Raw genomic sequence first — 21,312 nt, forward strand, 5'->3', positions numbered from 1 at the left:
AAAAACTTTAAAAATCTACTGTGTGTGAGGCTGTGTAAGTAAAGCTTGCCCTTCACACCTGCGTGTAATAAACCATTTGTTGGGGGTTGTGGATTTGGCACCTCAGCATTGTGAAAGTGGGGAAACATGTTTCTGGCTGTGCATAAGATTCCTCCTTACAACTTAGAATCTCAGTTCTAAATGAAATTCAGATGTTTTTTAAGTATGGCTAATGTATTATTTGACTTCTAAGGCACGCACACACACACACACACACACACACACACACACACACACATCATAAAAACGCAATCATTCATCTTCCAACTGTATCTTTCTGTTCTGGCTTTCGAATCATAGGTTGTTTACTGAGCCGTACTTTGGGAGTCATACTGTTGTGATACTGAGGAGAAAAGGGTAAGGTTTGATAGACTAAACCCTTACACACACATAACTTGAAAAACCTAAAGAGTGTGTGAGACTGCTAGCTGTGTTGTTCAGCATTAAACTCATCTACAAATGTGTTAGTAAAGAGCGACTTGTACTTCTGTCCCATTAAGCAACGGTTTAACAAATTTCACTGCAAACTATAAAAGGAATCTGGATTTATATAGAACATAGTAGTGATGGATTAAGTGCAGGAAACACTAGTATAAGGTGTCTATTGAACAAATCTCCTTCAGCGTTCAAAATGACCAAAGTGAGGCCTACAGGCGTTTCTCTCAGTTGGTTGTGTTCAGGGAAAAAGCAGCTAAATACACTGAGACTGCTCCACATTGTTAGCGAGTTAACTCTGGATATCTGTAGATTTTGTCAAACTTGGAGTGAACAAAAGCAGAAAAACAGTAAAAGATGCAGACAGTGAAAGTCTGGTTTATTTCATGAACACAATGAAACATTTTACAGTCCACAGAGCAAAGTAGCATACATGATAAATAGATACACATAACATGAGAAGTAAAACTCGTCGTCTTACCACATGTTATATTCTGTAAACTTAAAATAACCACAGAAATTAGAGTTTAGTGTTTTAAGTCATCTATTAAAAAACATGAGTCAACATTACTGAAGTGACGCTTTAACGATGCGTCTTATCACCGTGTTTATGATGATAAAACATGTTCTCTCGTTAGTAGATGTCAGCCCTGTCACTTGTCATGAAAATGTCCAGAGCCAGGGTTCCTCTTTAATCACCATTGATCATTAATAGGGTCACAAAAGATTTGTCACATTATCCCCATAAACAAAATTGCTTTTATAGAAATCATTGTGATACAAATATTTAGATTCTTGATTCACAATGTGCACGAACTCAAAATCTTTAGAGGTTCATATTTATAAAGTATCGCAAATAATACATTTATACCATTGTATGAGCCACACTTCTTGTAAAAAACTGATTGAAAAAAGCTCCTGTCGTGACCTTCCTTCTGTGAGGACACACACACACAGAGAGAGAGAGAGAGAGAGAGAGAGAGAGAGAGAGAGAGAGGGGGAAGATCATTAGGATTGGAGGCGTTTTTGGATTTTCACTTATTGTTGGCTTTACAGTCACATAAAATTCATTCCAATTTTTTTGCCTTTGCTTCAATTAAGGTGTTTCTTTAAATCTACAGCAGCTTCCTTTTCAAAAAGTTTACTGACATAGTAAGGAAGTAGCTAGGGAACTCAGTAAGTATGAGCAACAACAGCTTAGGGACTGTTTCTACAATAAAGAGGAATTCATCATCATCCGCAGTTCATCAAAAAAAAAAAAAAGTGCCATTAAAAACAATTCAGCAGATCCTCAAAGTATGGATACAATCTGTTTTCAGCTGTAGAGGTACGCTTCACGTACTTATCAACATGCAGTTTAGAGGCTTGCATTAGAGTGCTTTGGTACTTGGGCCTCTTTTATTTAGCACGGTTATACCATTGTGTATTTAGCTATATAAATATGCTCAAGAGTCTATTGTATGTTTGTCATGCAATTAAAAATTCAAAAATATAATTTTTAAATCAGTAACTTTGCAAATTTAGCGCGGACCCTCACCCCTCCCTCCGGCTCCCACGGCCCCGCTGTCACCGTAAGACTCATACTCTTCCCCCACGTATGCTGCTATTTCCCCGCGCCCCAATAATTCTTGTCCTTTTTCTGTTGCAGCCTCCCACAGTCCCGTTTTCGGCGTTCCTGCGCGACTCATCTCCCGGTCCCTTGGTTTCTCGAGTTTCACGCGTGTTTTCCTTCTACCCTCCCGGGACACCTTCAGTTAAAATAAAGTTTATTTTCTCGTACTCCTGTGTGTGTTGGCTCTGCTTCTGGGTCCAGCTTGTGCGCTGAACTTTGGTTCATGACACTAATAGTTTTAAATAGAGCACCACAAACAACAGGTATTCCTTTAGAAATAAACTTTTCTTGTGTTACTTCTAAAAACTACAGATTCTTAACTCTGCAACAGTTAGACAGAGTTGGTTACAGTTAGACCCCCAACAGTCAGCAAAACAAGTCATAAAACAATAAAAGAGGCTCCCTTTATCAAGAGCATCCCAGCACTGTAGTTCCATTACAATCAGTTTCCTTTATTTTATCTTATCATGTCAGAGGCCAACTGAAACCAAGTCCACCTATATAAAAACACCCCATCAGACACACAGTAGTTTCCTCAGCACTTCACAACTGCCGCAAGGTATAGCGTTTTAACTTTTTATTTTTTCGGATCCCAGACACAGCGGTGTGAGGTAGTTACACTCTTAGAAAGGATGTGTTAAAATTGACACATCATGTGTTAAATTTTAACACATGTGCTGCATCAGCTCAGGGACAACACATGATGTGTCAGTTTTAACACAATTAATGTGTCTGCTCCTTTAACACATCTTCTGTGTTAAAAAAAGTCAACACAAGGATGCGTTATTTTGACACAAAGATGTGTTAAAATGTGTGCATTTCATTTTTTTTAAAAAGGAGAAAAAAGATGGTATATATTATACATTTATTGAATTCCATTTGTTACTTAGCATATTATAAATTATTACAAACTGAATAAACAACAGTTTTCAGAATCTTTTCAATTAAAATGTATTAAATTCAATTTTAGCCAAAGCTATATTACAATTTTTACTTGACAAAATCAAACAAAATTAATATCTGTTAGTTAATTAATAACTTTCTAGATCACTAAAATGTCAAATATATATGTTCTCATATAATCATGTCCAGACAATACATGAATTAACTTTTTTTTAAAGGTAACAGTTGTCATCTTCAACAAATTGTCAACATTCAACAAATGTGCAGTTGCATGCAAACAGAAAAATATATTTACATTTTGGCAACTATAGCATCCAGGTTATACAATTTTGTACCTTGGGTTTAAATACAGCTTATTAGCATCAAAGCTTGTCACTATATATAAAGGCTGAAAATCAAAAATTTCAGCCAATGTAATCAGTTCATATTCGTCTGACCTTTCCACTGCATAGGCATAAAAATGGTCATCAAAGAAGCTGACTTTCAGAATCCTCACAAACACGAAGACGGACTCATTAACTGACTGTGGCAAGATATGAATGACTTCACCAAACAAAGGCTCTTCTCTAAAGTCTCTTCTTAATGTCAATACAGAACCAGTTCTATAAGTCTGGCCGTACACACCAATACTGTGTGACACAAAAACAGTACTAGTCAGAGAAAGGTCTTGTTCAAGGGTTAACCTCAAGTTGTCTAACAAGACATCTGCTTTTTTCAGTGACCCCACACTAACTAGATAGGCATTGGGCACATCCATTTTCTTAGCTAGATTATCACTATGCTTATAGTGATACATGTGTTGAACCTGATGTTTAAAAGCCAATGTTTTTGACACATTTTTGAAGTTACAAACTGAATGTGCTAGTCTTTTAAATGGATTGTGCTTGGATTCAAATCGCATACACCAAAGTTTAGACAGAGGTCCAAACAAAACCATCATTCTTGGATAATGTATCATAAAATGATGTTTCGGAATAAGATTTGTGGCATACAGCTGTTTGAAAAGAGTATGGTGCTCTATTATCAGTTCTTTTAAGAATACTGCAAGTCCCCTTGTAACGACTGGTGCAAAGATGATACTGCATATCTCTCTCAGTAAAATAAATAAATGCCAATGTTGACTTTTTCGGTCTACACAATCTCCCAACAAAAAGGGCAAGACCAGTAAAAGGCACCACATTTGAGATGCTGTCTGTTTTAATGCACTCTCACTGTTTCTCAAGTTCATTATAACACTTGGCTTGTTTTTAATGTCTCCATATCCATATTGAAAACTGGAAATCCTCTCATTTAGCTGTTCCAAAGTCAACAACTTCTCCTCATAAATGAAATGGCGAAGCATTAACTTAACCTCTAAAGGGGCTACACCTTCAAGTACATCATGCATGATATCAACACTTATGTTTTGTGTTACATGAAAATACTTAAGGTTATTCAGACAGGAGTCCTCTTTTACACCAGTTTTGCTTGGTTCGTTTAAGCTGACATGTTCCTGATAACTGTCTTTGGTGCGCAACTCAACTTTGTCTTCATCATATATCAACTGTGCATCTGCTTTGTCAATCATGCAAAACTGACAGAATTTGTTTGCAGAGAAACTTTCAAGGTAGCCACAAAGTGAATGAATTGCCAAATTATCTGCTGTTAACACACAAACTGTACCATATAGTTGATGGCTATGACCTTTTAAATCCACAATTAGACCAGAATTTTCAAGAAATCTCAAGTCATCAAGAAGTGGTTTCAAAATCTTGTCAAATCCATATACCTCCCTGTCAATTGAGTTAAACAAAAGACACAGGTGAATATTTGCAAGTGAGGAATTCCACTCTGGTGGCAAATTCTTCAAGGTAAAATACACAGCTCCTAGCTTATGTATTTTTGTCTTGGAACCTAAAGGATTTGTTGTTTCAAAGTCATCAAAGTAAAGTTGCATTTGAAGAGCATCAGGGTACATTTTAAACAATGGGTGTGAGGAAAAGTGAGAGCCATCACAGTAATCACGCATTTTGGCATCAGTGTTCTTCTTATTCTGAACAAAGAAGTCCTGAATGTCCTCATGTTGGAATACAAACTTGAGCGTTTCAATGACTGATACATACTGGCATGTATCTGCTGCCAAAACCTGTTTCATCTGACCATCTTTTCTTACAGTATCTGACCTGTGACCCAGAAAGATTTCCTGTGGTTTAACAAGGGAAAACTTCTCAGTGAAGTATTTGTTCATTTTATATTTCGTGTCTACATCTTCAAATATGTTTTTAGCACTTTCAGACTCCTTCATTAATGCTTGAACAGCCTCACTGTCTTGTGGTACATCCAAGCTACTCAACAAAGCAGCAGTTGACTGTTGCAAACAGTCTACAGTTTTCTCAAGCAACTCCTTTGTACAGTTTACACTTCTTGTAACATCTGTTAAAGTAATATTTGATGATGCATACATCTGTGCCATAAAAGAAGCAGCACATTCACCAAGATCAGTATAGTTTTTTAACTTTGATACTGCACCTGCTACATCACTGGGTATCTCCAAAACATCAGGAACTAGATCATCAGTTTCAACTGAACTGTTTGATGTCTCTCCTTGGTAAGAAGGTTGAACTGAGTCAGCATCCATTGAAGATGAAGTAGAATGAGATCTATGCAGGTGCTTTGAAAATGAATTTAAGTTATAATACGTCCTTGGGCAGCCATCTTGGCTACATATAATTTTCAAGTTTTGTCCATCTGTTAAGCAGTGTATTTGACGAAGATGCCAAATGAGGTTTCTCACCTCTGTGAACAGAGACTCTCTACATTTTGGACAGGTGAACATTTTACTTGCATGCTTTAATCTGTGCAATCAGCTCCAGTACTTTGGTTTTCCTTTGGGTGGACAGCGGCAGGTCATAGACAAACTCAAAGAAGGTGAAGACGGAGCCAAGCGGTGCTGGATAGGACAAGTTACATACCCAGTACAGTTTGAAAAGCTTATCCACAGCACACGTCAGGCCATCATTCAGAGGAATGGTTACTTTATCATTCTTAGCAACAATGATGTACTGCCTGGTTGCACTCTTTAGATCACCGATGCATATCAGCTGGGGTTGGTGTGTTGTGGATGATGCTTCAGGATCACTGCAAAGCGATGCAATACTTGTTCCAGGCTTGGAGATGGGGAAGATAAAGATAGATTTTTAGAGAAGTATTCAGTGAGGTGTTGACCAATGCTTTCCTCAGGTAAATACCATGAGAACTGTACTGAATACATACCAGTGCAAAATCAACCAAGTGCGTTATAGCTGATTTAAGGCTGCAACGACTGGCACCAACTGGTGGGAGCAGGTGTGTTAACACCACAAGGGCAGTGTAACAAACCTCATCTAGCAAAGAAAAGCAAGATGTAAAATTATTCAAAATACAGAAATGTGTTATTTAATGAATTATGAGATGTACATCAAAAATGACTTTTTCTTTTGTGAATAGATGAAATCAGAAATGCAGAGGCTTAATGCACCTCATTTGGCTTATATGTGCAGCTAATAAAGTCGCCCAAGGCCACATAATTTAAATTCTCCTTACAACCATCTCCATAGACCTCATTCTCCACCATCAGTAAACATAGACATATTTCAATTCATTTACCAAAGGGTGGCATCTAACAATTTCTTTGAAAAAGAACAACAAAATTTAAAAATATAACCCCTTCTTGTATAGTTTTTCTATTCAGCCTTTAACATCCACTTACTTGTCATCTAAAGACAGTAAACAGAACTATTAATTTGATCATCCTTTTTTTCTTACTTTCTAATAGTAAACGTGAGGCGGGGGGGATGGAAAAATACCTTCAGTCTTCTCTTCAAAATCCTTCAACAGAGAGGACATTCTTGTTTCCAGGGCAGCTACTGATTTGAGTTTCGGAATGATACTGGCTTCCCATTTTCGTAAAAAGAGGTCCACCTTTCCTCCTGTAAGCTTGCCAAACTCCAAGTCCAGCTAATGGAGAGAAAAAAAGTATTTAAGTTTAAAATTAAGCATTAAATACATGAAATTAAAAGTACATTCTGCCCATTTGGTAGCTGTATGGCTAAAATCAAACCTTACAGTATCACATTTCTGTTACCCACTTCCACATCAAGCTTACCTACACAGTGAAACATAACAATTTACTTGGAGTGGTATTTGAATACAAGTCTATTATTCCTTAATTTTAGCTATGATTTGGGTCCCATCAGACCCTGAGAAAAAAAATAGGACTTTTTAGCTGATGTTCAACTTTCTAGCAGCCAATTTCTTATTTTGTCTGCGGTTTGTCCTGTAGAGCTTTTTTGCTGAAAATAGGTGAAAGCAGAGTTCGTACAAATTTAGGTGATCCTTTTGTCGTTTTTTCACTTCCACGAGCAGCACCTTCTGCATTGTCATTTGATGTCCCTACTATTAGATAGTCATTTGGTGGCACGACTAAGATTTTGGATCATTTGAAACGTGATGCTCATTGTAATAAAAGCCCAGTGAATAAAGATCCAACTCTGAAATTATAAAACTTTCAAAATATTCACTAGGAGCTCATAAACATACCTCCAAATGTATCCACTCCTGTTACATACTTTGTATGCAATACACAACTGAGTGGAGAAGGAGTACATAAACCATTACCAGGGAACCAAGCAACTTACCAGACTTGGCATGTCCAAAAACCGTGGGTACTTTCTGAATATTTCAGCAGCAGTGGGGGAGTCCTTGCTAATCCAGGCTCTGCGACTGGTGTATGTTTCCTCCATGCCTGACATGATAGTTGGAAGGTTCTCAGCTGAGGGCCGCAATCTTTTGATCAGGGTGACCCACTCATCTGTGCTGCTGGTATTCCCATCCTCTTGCCTGAGCTTCTTGTCTTCACCACAGTCATTGGTCACTTTTCGCTTCTTATAACGTCTCTGCCCCTGGTCGAGATTCCGTCTAAGGTTGCGCAGTTTAGTCTCTAGGAATCCACAATGAGAGACTGGATCATAATAATGCTCCTGAGGAAGAAAGGACAGAGGTATATGGATAACAGCTGAGCAATTTTAACTGAGAAAAAAACCCGCTCTAATAAATAATGAGATAAAGGTTAAAAGATACACAGTAAGTGGGAACAAGTGCAAGTATGTAGTGGAATTTACATTATTAAAATGCTAAATTTACTTACAAATCCTTCCCCCTGTCCTGCCACTCGGACACTCAGGGATGGAAAAGTGGTGATGATGCTTTTTGCTACAGTCAACTTCTCTGCACTAAGAGGGTAACTGGAAAATAAAGGTAACCTTTTTTTTACTCCTGTGCACTTCAACATTTTTAAAGAAAACATTCATTGCAAAATTTTAACAAAGTGCAGTAAGGTGCTATACTTACTAACCACACCTCTCCACCAAATCCCCAATGCAAGTCTTCACAAGAAGCTTCCTCGATGGCACTGACAGGGTACCTGTAGTTTCATACTCCTTAAGAATCTGTGGGGCTTTCCTCTTGAGTAGTGACTTCAGGGGTTGACTTTGTTCTTCTGTGGTAATGGTAGACTGTGTAAAGGCAACACCAGACACTTTACCTCTCTGCAATAATCTTCAAAGTCATGACAGCAAATTTCCACAGAGCATAGAAGCATGAGTTTACTCAAAAAGCTGCAGCAGAAGAAGGCGGTTTCTTAATTACCGTGATTATAACGCAATGACTAAAAGAAATTCTGAATAATAATTAAATTGATTTTATCTTCTAGTTGCTACTTGGTGAATAAATCTGATCCTGACTAATAGTTAATAACTGTTAAAACACATTTTATGACTTAGGAAACTGAAGAAATGCAAAGTGTACCTGATTTTGTCTAATCTCCCCAAGAGAGGTTTCCATCGGTGGCCCTCTGGCTGACAGGAAGATATGGAATCTATCAAAGTCCTTAACGTCTACCTCATTGTCAACATCAATATATTCCATGAAATCAGTGTTATGCTTTAGCAACCTATCAAGCACGCAGCCCATGTGCTGAGCTTGGATTTGACCTATGATGTCTTTGGCACTGCTGACATGAAGAATTTTTTTACAAATCTCTTTCTCATCTATAAAAGTGGTTACAAGGACTTTGACAGATTCTAAGTTGTCATATTCGTGCTGAAAAAAAAAGAAACACATGGCTAAAGTGCATGGTCAAGTTGCTGTTGTTTTTTTGTTTTTTAAATAACACTGACTATTACTTCCTCATAAGGTCTGCATAAAAAAAGAAACTATATCAGAGCATGTTTCCAGCAAAAAGCCTTAAAAAAGAAAGACTTTAGTTAATCATACTAAATGCAAAAACTGCTTTAACTGCTTAAAAAATAATTATCTCTGTCAATGTGAGGTATATTTCATGTTAACCAGTGATAAGTAATTATAACAAATATTTATCACAACACTACTAAATGTAGTCTATTAAGTGTGATAACAGAAGACAGAGGGGCGACATCAAACTAAAGTTACTCAGTCTTAAATTCCTATTCTGTGCTAGCAAACGAATGGTCGCGGTGATAACTACATTTGCTATATTCAGAGCTAACAACAATATTGTCATTTTACACAACACTGCAAATGTTAGGTGCTGACTCTGGCGTTGCTCATAGACACCAGAATGCCTGTCGGAGCCGCTAGCCAACTACCACACTGGTTCTAAGAGCAATTTCTGAATACTCTAATACATAAATAAAGTAAATAGATAAATACATGAATAAAGTAATACATAAAAATACTACCAAAACACATTAACTCTAATGGAGTATGGCACGAAAGCCAAGAACTAATAATAAAATTAAGAGTAGGATATGTTAGCAAGACTGTTACATTAAAGTTAGCTAGGTATAGTTAAGCAGTAATTAACTTAAACTCAAAACTCCTACATAACTCCAATATTTTATGTAAATTCACATTCTTCCAGAAACCCGGCATATTTTCAGTACATTAAGATAAACTGGTAAATGATACTTACTGTAAGGTCTGACAACATACTAGGCGACGTAACCTCCATCTTTGTCTCCTTTGTCTCAGTGGCGCGAAAGATAGCGCCCCCTTCCCGCCGCTGGTATGTCATGTTGCTGGGCAGATTTTGTTTCAATTTTCAGCATGTGTATTCTCAATTTCCTACTTTTGCTTCAATTGTATTCACATGTTGCGGTCAAAATTAAGCCTGTTCTTTGTGGATACTTATGCTTGTAGTATAGCCATGGCCATTAATTGGTATGCCATACATATTGAGAAATAAAAAATTAATCCTCTTTCAGAATTTTAGTACACCATACACACCTTGGTCCACATTAAATTATAAAATGTTTTATTTGTTGAACGTAATGAGGAAAGGATTAAGGAAAACAAACAATAACTAAACATTTTATTTATTCAGTTAATATAGTTATAATACATTGTTAATCTACAATTTATTTCACTAAACACAGGGCTAGCATCAAATTACTGAGCTGCTAATTTTAGGTCCTGTTGTTAGATTCTGAAAATAACACACAAAATGTGTTAAACTGTGCAACACATCAAGTGTGTTGAGCGTTTTACACATTTTTTCAATGTTTACACATTGTCTTACACATGTTATGTTAAAATTCACACAAAATGTGTTAATAGTGTAACAACACATTTTTTGTGTCACTTTTTAACACATCTTTTCTAAGAGTGTAGCACACAGTTTGGACGTGTAGAAAACATTGTTTGTTTGGAACACATCAGCAGAGAGGTAGAGTTCATAGCTGTTCATAAGAGTTTAATTTAATCAAACCTCATTTTACGGATCTAAGTGGCTCCTCATCACTAGCCAATTCACCATTTTATTTAAATATCTGAATTTTCGGAATGAGGATCCAAGCGGGACACAGAGGCTGCTTTAACGCACCAGAATGCAAATATAAATAAAAGCCTGACTATCCTGAGAGCCTAGCTGCAGCGAGACCTTTCTTTCACACGGATTCCTGGATGTGCGTTGGATCCGACTTTGCTACCCGCACAGAGCGTTTCTGACAGTCGGGCGCTGCTATACAATAGAGAAAAGCAACAATACACCGTGTTTCTCTGCTCCAAGGTAAGGACGTCTGTTATACCCAGCGCATAAATGTCTATGTGTTAACGCTGATTATTCAAACCCTGTTGAAAATGTGACACATTTGTTATCCAAAAACATTTCCTCTAAATTTGCAAAGTTACTGATTTAAAAATTATATTTTTGAATTTTTAATTGCATGACAAACATACAATAGACTCTTGAGCATATTTATATAGCTAAATACACAATGGTATAACCGTGCTAAATAAAAGAGGCCCAAGTACCAAAGCACTCTAATGCAAGCCTCTAAACTGCATGTTGATAAGTACGTGAAGCGTACCTCTACAGCTGAAAACAGATTGTATCCATACTTTGAGGATCTGCTGAATTGTTTTTAATGGCACTTTTTTTTTTTTTTGATGAACTGCGGATGATGATGAATTCCTCTTTATTGTAGAAACAGTCCCTAAGCTGTTGTTGCTCATACTTACTGAGTTCCCTAGCTACTTCCTTACTATGTCAGTAAACTTTTTGAAAAGGAAGCTGCTGTAGATTTAAAGAAACACCTTAATTGAAGCAAAGGCAAAAAAATTGGAATGAATTTTATGTGACTGTAAAGCCAACAATAAGTGAAAATCCAAAAACGCCTCCAATCCTAATGATCTTCCCCCTCTCTCTCTCTCTCTCTCTCTCTCTCTCTCTCTCTCTCTCTCTCTCTCTGTGTGTGTGTGTCCTCACAGAAGGAAGGTCACGACAGGAGCTTTTTTCAATCAGTTTTTTACAAGAAGTGTGGCTCATACAATGGTATAAATGTATTATTTGCGATACTTTATAAATATGAACCTCTAAAGATTTTGAGTTCGTGCACATTGTGAATCAAGAATCTAAATATTTGTATCACAATGATTTCTATAAAAGCAATTTTGTTTATGGGGATAATGTGACAAATCTTTTGTGACCCTATTAATGATCAATGGTGATTAAAGAGGAACCCTGGCTCTGGACATTTTCATGACAAGTGACAGGGCTGACATCTACTAACGAGAGAACATGTTTTATCATCATAAACACGGTGATAAGACGCATCGTTAAAGCGTCACTTCAGTAATGTTGACTCATGTTTTTTAATAGATGACTTAAAACACTAAACTCTAATTTCTGTGGTTATTTTAAGTTTACAGAATATAACATGTGGTAAGACGACGAGTTTTACTTCTCATGTTATGTGTATCTATTTATCATGTATGCTACTTTGCTCTGTGGACTGTAAAATGTTTCATTGTGTTCATGAAATAAACCAGACTTTCACTGTCTGCATCTTTTACTGTTTTTCTGCTTTTGTTCACTCCAAGTTTGACAAAATCTACAGATATCCAGAGTTAACTCGCTAACAATGTGGAGCAGTCTCAGTGTATTTAGCTGCTTTTTCCCTGAACACAACCAACTGAGAGAAACGCCTGTAGGCCTCACTTTGGTCATTTTGAACGCTGAAGGAGATTTGTTCAATAGACACCTTATACTAGTGTTTCCTGCACTTAATCCATCACTACTATGTTCTATATAAATCCAGATTCCTTTTATAGTTTGCAGTGAAATTTGTTAAACCGTTGCTTAATGGGACAGAAGTACAAGTCGCTCTTTACTAACACATTTGTAGATGAGTTTAATGCTGAACAACACAGCTAGCAGTCTCACACACTCTTTAGGTTTTTCAAGTTATGTGTGTGTAAGGGTTTAGTCTATCAAACCTTACCCTTTTCTCCTCAGTATCACAACAGTATGACTCCCAAAGTACGGCTCAGTAAACAACCTATGATTCGAAAGCCAGAACAGAAAGATACAGTTGGAAGATGAATGATTGCGTTTTTATGATGTGTGTGTGTGTGTGTGTGTGTGTGTGTGTGTGTGTGTGCGTGCCTTAGAAGTCAAATAATACATTAGCCATACTTAAAAAACATCTGAATTTCATTTAGAACTGAGATTCTAAGTTGTAAGGAGGAATCTTATGCACAGCCAGAAACATGTTTCCCCACTTTCACAATGCTGAGGTGCCAAATCCACAACCCCCAACAAATGGTTTATTACACGCAGGTGTGAAGGGCAAGCTTTACTTACACAGCCTCACACACAGTAGATTTTTAAAGTTTTTTTTGGGTACAGTGGTTTAGCCACAGATGCAACATCCACTTTTGATAAAGATCACTCCACCTGTTTATTTCTTAAGAAATTAAGCATCTTTATTAAGCTCTTATTTATACATGTCTACACATTAATAGACACCGTGTGCTCTGAGACATTATAGTCTTCTACTTCTGCTTCCATCGGTTTGCATTTTAAACTCCCAACCTTTCAGGTTGTTATGAACGGCTTATATTTCTAACATTTTGTGATGTAAAAGTGAACCATGTTTTTTTTTTTTTTTTTTTTTTAAATTTTCTGTTTGATGGAAAGACTTAAGACACGAGTTATTTAAACAATTCTAAATGACCGTGTGATGGCCATAGTACTTTATGTGGGCCAAATGTGTTAAGGATAATGTTTATCAATGTAAAATTGCAAAGAACCTTTGAATAGATTATAACATTTTGTAAACAGATACCCCAGAAGCTGTACTGGTAGATCTATGTATGTAAGGTAAAACTATCCACAGTACTTCCACTTAAGTAGCTAAACACATAAAGTCACCCTTACCAATAATCCACTGCTCCTTGAAAAAAAGTAGCACAAACAGACAACTGACTGAGCAATGATAAGTAGAGCTACCCGAGGCCGATACTCAAGCAGAAGAAAATTAAAAGTTGTTGTTTTTGTGGCTCGAAAAATTAAAGAAAGTATGTTTAATAATTCAACAAGACCCGCACCTTCAACACATGTACATTCAAATTTTGGAACAGGCTCAACATTGCTGCTGTTCAATAGTTTTTATCCGTTTGAAAAAGTCATTTTATGGCTTTAATGTTTCCAGCTGATAAGGAGAATGAGTGCATTTCAAATGTGCGTCCAAAGGCTTTAAACATCTGCTTTGTCTGTAACGACAGTATCAAACTACAGAGCATTGTTTTTACTAAAATTCAACATTTTCCGATGAAAATTTGGCTACTTTTTTTTTTCTTTACTGTAACACCCACCTCAATGCCATTTTTAGGATATTCTTGGTGATCACATTTTTTCATATTTATGCTTTTGGCACTGAGGGTATCTAATACGCATGTTGTCACTGTGTTTGTACTACCAGCTGTGAGGGCTCTGCTTTTGCTTTGAGCAGTCTGTTTTTATTTTGTCTCGTGAGTGTGTGTGTGTTTTTCAAACGAGATCCTCGTCAGTTTGATTTTGTTACCACAAACTTTGTGTGAAGTTCACAACAGAGGTAAAGAGATTTAAACACCCCAGTTTAAGGAGGCAGGCAGGGGTTGGACCACCTGCACAGGGCTGGTGAAGCAGAGAGTGTCCGGGGAGATGTGCAACAGAAGCAGAGGGAACATTTTACAAGATGATAAATGGCACATTTAGGTGATTAAGGATTTGTTGACAAGATTAAAAGACACGTCCGTCAGAGTTCAACAACATTACAGTTTGATTAAATAAAAAAGTTTTTAGACTACACAAGGTTCATTTTCTCCTCTGATAGTAATCATATTAAACATGTCAAGAAAGAATGAGTATAAAGAAAATAGTAAATGTGTGTCTAATTAAACTCTTCCTGTGAGCCTTACATCATCCTTTAATATGTTCGGTGTTACAAACTTGAAGAAGCACAGAAAAGATCATCAGACATTAATCTAATCAGTTTTCAGCCTTCATTCATATTGAAAAGTTGAAATCTTCCCTGCTAGACCCAAGTGCAGCGTTTAACACCGTCGGCCATAACATTTTATTACAGCTATTATTAAATGGAGAGTCCTCTTCACACACTGAGGTTAATTATGAAGCTCCACAGGCTTCTGTGCAAAGACCAGTTCTGTTTACATTATACGTGCTTTAGAAGACATAGCATACCACAGGTCAGCTCAGCAACATTTCGACTTTGGCTTGTTTTTTCTGGTTAACGTTAATTACGTAATTTAGAATTAAAGTTTAGTGTTTTTAGCATTTAGGATGGCGAGTAACTCAAGTGCTGTAAACATTTCATGAAACCTCATCAAAAGTTATCTGAGTTGGAAGGGTGGCTGTTAATAAGCCATTCTTAAGGAACAGAGAAAAATAAGGCTGAGGTGTGCCAAATTACACAAGAAATTGACTGGAAAAAGAAATCAGCTGTAATATGTCTTATGGAGTAATGAATCCAAATTTGAAATATGCATGGAAGAGGTCCGAAGAGAGATACAACAGTGAATGTCTATAGCCGTCTTTAACACAGCGTGGATACTCTACCGTGCTTTGAGGCTGGATTTCAGCCAGTGTTGTTGGAGCTCTTATCCAAATTAATCAAATTATGAATGTAGAAAAGTTCCACCAGATTTTGATCGACCATGTAATACCACGTAGTGTCTGATTGGCTTCAACTTCATTTTTCAGTACGACAATGATCGCAAACATACTGCCAATGTAGTCAAAGTATGCCTGGATGAAACAACGCATCAGTCATGGATTGATCTCTCCAGGGTTCGAACCTCAAGATAATCGAAGCAGTGTGGGATCATCTTGACAGAAAACAAAACAAAAGGCAGCCAGCATCCAAAGAAGAGTCTCGGATGTCTTTCAAGAAGCCTGCAGAACTAAGAAATTACAAGAAAGCTTACCTATTAGAGTTTAAGCTGTGTTGAAGAATGAAAGGCAGCTTTAACTGGACAAAAGGGGAAAAAAATCCCACATTGACAGCTAACTCAAGAGACAAAAAGCATTAGAACTCAAGTCATTACCTTACTTAAGGATAAATAAGTTAATTAATTACATTAATGCATAAGCAGAAAATAACCTACAGTAACTGCTTTGCGATATGGAAGTGCAAAAGACAACTGAAAGGGAGGATAGTTTCTATATATGTGGTTTCTATTAAGGGACAGAGGAACGATAAGAAACGATAAGAAATCAAGGACAAGGAGTGTGGTGTAGATAAGTGAGGAAATCCGATCATTACTACAAATTTAGTTGAAATTTAAATATTTTAACTATGGTGCCTCCTGTGAGGGCTGTCTGTTTTCCACATTCTGCAACGGTAAAATACGACTTTGAGGCGGATATTTGTTTTACCAAATGGACAATTGCTGTTGACAAAACGTGACTCTGAGAAAAAAACTCTTTCCCACAGAGGGGAATAAACTTATTCGAATATGAGCTTTTTTCCACTAAGACTTGTTTTATGGGGAGATGTACGAAATTATTTACCGGGTTACAAGCAATGATAATATCGGATGTTGACTCCTCAGCGTCATCATTTTCTATCTATTGAGAAATCCCATTGTAAAAGTAATGAAGAAAAAAACTATTCTGCCGTCTCACTCCTCCTTGACCCGCGGTGTGTGTGTGTGTGTGTGTGTGTGTGTGTGTGTGTGTGTGTGTGTGTGTGTGTGTGTGTGTGTGTGTGATCGGCGGCGTTGTTTGAACGGAATGCTGACATAATATTCACGGATTCTTCCTCGCGATTGGTAGAACTGTCACAGTAGGGGCTGAGTAGATATCGACTCCCCTCCCGTTTCTTCTCTCATTTTATCCTAGTCTAGCGAAGCATCTGTTTTTCGCATCTTTCTCTTGACAATACCAATAGTTAGAGAGGGTTGTTTTTTTTTTTTTGGTTGCCTTCTTGCGAACGCCGTCTGTTTTCCGCATTCTGCAACGGTAAAATATGACTTTGAGACGGGTATTTGTTTTACCAAATGGACAATTGCTGTTGACAAAACTCGCCTCATGGTTGACTCTGAGAAAAAAACTCTTTCCCACAGAGGGGAATAAACTTATTCGAATATGAGCTTTTTTCCTCGCTAAGACTTGTTTTATGGGGAGATGTAAGAAACTGGGTTACAAGCAATGATAATATCGGATGTTGACTCCTCAGCGTCATCATTTTCTATCTATTGAGAAAACTTATTGTTAAAGTATTGAAGAAAAAAAAAACTCCTCCTTGGCCCCGCGGTGTGTGTGTGTGTGTGTGTGTGTGTGTGTGTGTGTGTGTGTGTGTGTGTGTGTGTGTGTGAGTGAAACAAGATCGCCTGTCGCTGGTTTGTTTTTCAGTCTCTCAAAAGGAAAAGTAGTATTCACTAAGGGATAGTTATCCGTTTTTACACATAGGCAGCCTGTAGGTTACAAGCGGATAGAAAGTTCTTCTTTTCATCACAAGCTATGGTGTATCTTAAAGGTTTTTTTTTTTTTTTTTTTTTTTTTACAGCGTCTGTATTATAGGAAAATAAAATACTATTGAAATCTCTACAGGAAGTCACTCTTTATTTCCATTACAAACGCCGGTGCAGCTTAAGAAAGTAAAATTACATCCGCTCTGTCTCTCTATACATCACAGAATCATCTGCTGCATCACCGCTGTGCTTAGGGAACATGACGCAACAGGTCTGAAAATGACTAGACACTTCCGGAGTATTTCCGGTAGGGTTATAAGGTCCGGATCGAGATTGAATATGTCATATTCAAAACCTTCTTCTTTGGGAGAGCAGATCTCATCGGACACAGGAACGCTGCAGAAGGAAATCCATCTTGTGTCTGTGCCTTAGAAATTGTGACGGACTCCTCTCTCTGCTTTTTTATTCCCCTCCAACAGATGGCGCGCTTCCGGAGGTTTCCCCCCTCCCTCTAAAAACTTTTTTTTTTTTTTCCCCAACAACAGATGACGCGCTTCCGGGTTCACCCCTCCTTTCTCAGGGTGCAATTCGACACGGTTAGCAACAGATGGCGCGCTTCCGGGGTTCGCCCCCCTTTCTCAGGATATAATTCGTCACGCGGGGGGTTTCCCACCCCCCTTTCTCCGGATGCGATTCGTCACGCGGGGGGTTTCCCACGGGGGGGAGGGGCGGGAGGTCAAAAGGTCGTGATTAGGGCCATCAATCACTTCGGATCAAATTTTGTCATAAGCTGTATGGGATTATCTCTCTACTGAGTCCAAGACCTGTGACGTCCTGGATCAGCGCAAACTGGAGGAGATTTCAAGGGGAAACAATAGAATCAGATAAACAGAATAACATACGAGACAAAATAGAAAAATACTATATCTGTCATTTATGACAATAATCATTGAATTATACTTTGAATCTCAGCGTTTACGTGAATCCTAGTTCGGTCTTCACAGTATTGGCCAACAATAACAATGATTGATTGGATCATTACTCACATTTCTTTTTTAAAATCAGCTGAGAAAAGATCTCATTTCAGTTTTTCATCAGAGGTGAAGGTCACCGACTGCCAGACAGTCACAGGACTTACAAAGATACAGAAGACTTGATTTTCAGTCTCATGTGCATCCCTGTGCTCTGCTGCCAAAACTGAATCTGGATTTATTTGAAAATTCTGAAATGATTCTGATCATTCTCCACTTTTATTATTATGGTCTGTGTGTCAGATTGGGCCTGAATATTCTTCCAGATATGCTTCCTGACAGAAACCTTCTTCTTTTCTTAATCCTGTGTTTGTGGAGCAGCTTTGTGCTTTCAGTGTCTGTAAAAGTGTGTTAAGAAAACAAAAAAGGCTCCACAGTGTGTTTGTGCTTTGGTGTTTTAATGGTTTCTTCTTCTTTGTAATAATAGAAAAGCTGGTGCTCAGAGGAAGAGGGCGGCTTTACTTGGTGTCAGTGACAGAAATGAAAAGAAGCTGAAACGAGTGAGAAGGACGATGAAGGAAACATCTGTGCTGTGTCTGCTCTGTAAGGAGAATCTCTGTGTTTCTTTGAATTCTTGCACTTTGACTGTCGGCTCTCCTGATAACTGATGATGGAGGAGAAGACATGAAAACAAAACAGCTGAATAGAAACTACTGACTCTGCAGGACCCGTTGTCCTCAGTCACCATGTTGACCTCAAAAGGTCTCGATCACAAATGTGGTGTTACAGATGTCACCAATTACAAGCCAAATGTTGTGTATTACAAATGTATTATTATCATGTAATTGTAAGTTTGTATGCTGTCTCATCATCACATCCTAAAATAAGAGCTCTTTAACACCTCAGCAGAGATCAGGTGCTGTTGTTCTTTTGAACACTTCACCTTTTAAAAGACTGAAAATGATAAGAAATGAGAGGCAGAGTGAAGAGAAGGGGCTCGACACACATCCTTGGGGAGCCTGTGTTCAGTGTTCTTGTGCTGGAGGTGTTGCTGCCGACCTGTCTGCTGTCTTCCTCTCAGGACATCCAGCAGCCAGTGACACAGCGAGGTGCTGATGCCCAGCAGATCCAGTTTGTGAATGAGTTGCTGGGGAAAGATGGTGTTGAACGCTGAAGTCTGTGAACATCATTCTAACGTATGAGTGTCCAGATGTGTGAGGGCTGAATAAGAGGGCAGTTGAAATCGCATCATCGGTCGAGCGGTTTGAGCGGTATGTGACTGACATGGATCCAGGTTGGAGGGAAGTTTTGATTTGATGCATGACTAACTGTTCAAAGCTCTTCATAATGATGGAGGTGAGTGGGACCGGACAGTCGTCCTTCATGCAGGAGGGACACGACTACTTCAGCACAGGAATGATGGTGGAGAGTTTGAGGCTTGTGAGAACAACAGCCTGACTCAGTGAAGGATTAAAGATGTCTGTGAAGTATGATTGGACTACAAATGTTCCAACCAACGTTCATCAGTCCTATAAATGAGATGGTGATATTCACACAGGTCACTTTTTGATGGGCGGAGCAATGTAATCATGCACTGACTGATTTTACACGTTTGGTTTTTAAATGCTTTTCTTGTTTGTTTCACTACTAATATAGCTACTTTTGGATTATTTCTGTATTTATTTATGTGAGATGTTCTTTTTTTATTTTGTGTTTGTTATTTGGTCGAGTGTGTGAGACAGATAAAGACTGGAACGGCCTGTAAACACAGTTATAGTGGAAAAAAGAAGCCAGTTTCTCTGTTTCCCTCTAAATTTGAATCAAATGTTTTGGGTTTTTCTGAACACAGACTGCTGCCTGTGCACTTGTGCCTTAATTAAAAAACAAATATTTGATGGAAGTTGAGTCTCTGAAGGCACACAGGTGTTTGTGCCAAGCAGGAGCTCTCTTTAAAGCACTTGTTGGTAAAAATGAATCCATTTAGTGTGACTGGACCTTCATGTTCTCTACCTGATCTCCCCTGATGGCTTTTTTTACCCATGTTACACTACAGTGCTATTGATCCGTATCATCCCCTCCCTGCTCAGCATGACCTCCATGACTGTTAGTAATAAAATGTGCGCACGGGAGCATCATCATCATCACAGTGGAGCTTCATCACAGCTTAATCTGTAGGAGTTGTGCGGGACTGTGGGTGTTCAGAGGATGTGAAATGGCACTGCCTCTATAATCTGAGCTTTGTCTTGGACTACAAGAGCTAATCTGCCTATGGGGCCTCTTAAAGCAACACAACAGTCTATTCATCCAAGGCTGCTACTAAACCAGATGCGCAGATGTGGCCATACATCATTCTCCACATGTGATCCTCTCGGGCACCTGCTTTAGGCACTTGTAGCATCAAATTAATCCCCCCCCCCCCCCCCCCTTTATGTGGTGTAAAGGGAAATAAGGGCACAAGAGAATGAGTGTAAACTATCAAAGGTGGACAGGAGGGCAAATGATGATGAATATCCACCGCGTCACTGCTTGGGAATCTAGTCAACAAGTCTTCGGCTTTCCAGTTCTCCTTTCTTCTGTTGTGTGTGTGCGCGTGTGTGCGTGCAGTTGTGTACCAGAGAGAGAGAGACCTGCTCCACAAGAAGGAGGGAGAGAGGAGCGAGAGAAAGAGGAAGGCTGCGTGTAGTTACATGCAAACTGCATCTGCATCTCTCTGAGACTGAGCTCAGTACTGCTGCTGTTAGAACACATGTTTTCAGAGCCGTTGCAGGGGAGATATGAACTTAAAAAACAAAAACATGCTTGGACACTGCCAGCATCATGGACAGGTTTTTAAATCCCACACAGTTGCAAAGCAGAAGATGAAGCGTCGCCAAATATGTTTCCAAACCAACTTCCTTCCAAGCCAAAGAAGAAAATATGATGTCCAAATCACGGACAAGCAGCATCCCACAGCTGTTTATGTTTTTAAAACGATTCTGCACAGAGAAGCATTTTTTGAAAACTGTATTGATTAGGGCTGTTCGATATAACGATATGTGTCGGATGACGATACAAAAACATCTATCGTTTCATTTTACGCCATTGTTTGTTTCGTGGTGTCAC

The 21,312-nt window shown here is 38.3% G+C and overlaps 1 protein-coding gene and 1 long non-coding RNA gene across 3 annotated transcripts; one reads left to right on the forward strand and one right to left on the reverse strand.

The window, feature by feature from the left end:
• The first annotated feature begins 330 nt into the window (after window positions 1-330).
• Window positions 331-2,251, forward strand: LOC146548071 (uncharacterized). Its single transcript, XR_014890932.1, has 2 exons — window positions 331-396; window positions 2,123-2,251. It is a non-coding gene; the product is annotated as an uncharacterized LOC146548071 (long non-coding RNA).
• Window positions 2,252-3,060: 809 nt separating this feature from the next.
• Window positions 3,061-10,024, reverse strand: LOC146548072 (uncharacterized). Of its 2 annotated transcripts, XM_085266243.1 has the most exons (9): window positions 9,957-10,024; window positions 8,813-9,106; window positions 8,357-8,520; window positions 8,154-8,250; window positions 7,645-7,986; window positions 6,814-6,964; window positions 6,242-6,351; window positions 5,763-6,135; window positions 3,061-5,639 (listed from the first exon to the last, which is right to left on the reverse strand). In XM_085266243.1, exons 1-8 carry the CDS (start codon window positions 9,993-9,995, stop codon window positions 5,806-5,808), a joined length of 1,527 nt encoding a protein of 508 aa, XP_085122369.1. In that variant the 5' UTR covers window positions 9,996-10,024; the 3' UTR covers window positions 3,061-5,639; window positions 5,763-5,805. The 2 variants fall into 2 exon arrangements, with proteins under 2 accessions (XP_085122369.1, XP_085122368.1); XM_085266242.1 differs by having other exon boundaries at window positions 3,061-6,135.
• Window positions 10,025-21,312: the final 11,288 nt, after the last annotated feature.

Source organism: Mchenga conophoros, linkage group LG23, assembly GCF_057382185.1.
Source record: "Mchenga conophoros isolate Kocher_MC1m ecotype Shallow Benthic linkage group LG23, M_conophoros_male_GT1.1, whole genome shotgun sequence".
Classification (NCBI taxonomy): domain Eukaryota; kingdom Metazoa; phylum Chordata; class Actinopteri; order Cichliformes; family Cichlidae; genus Mchenga; species Mchenga conophoros.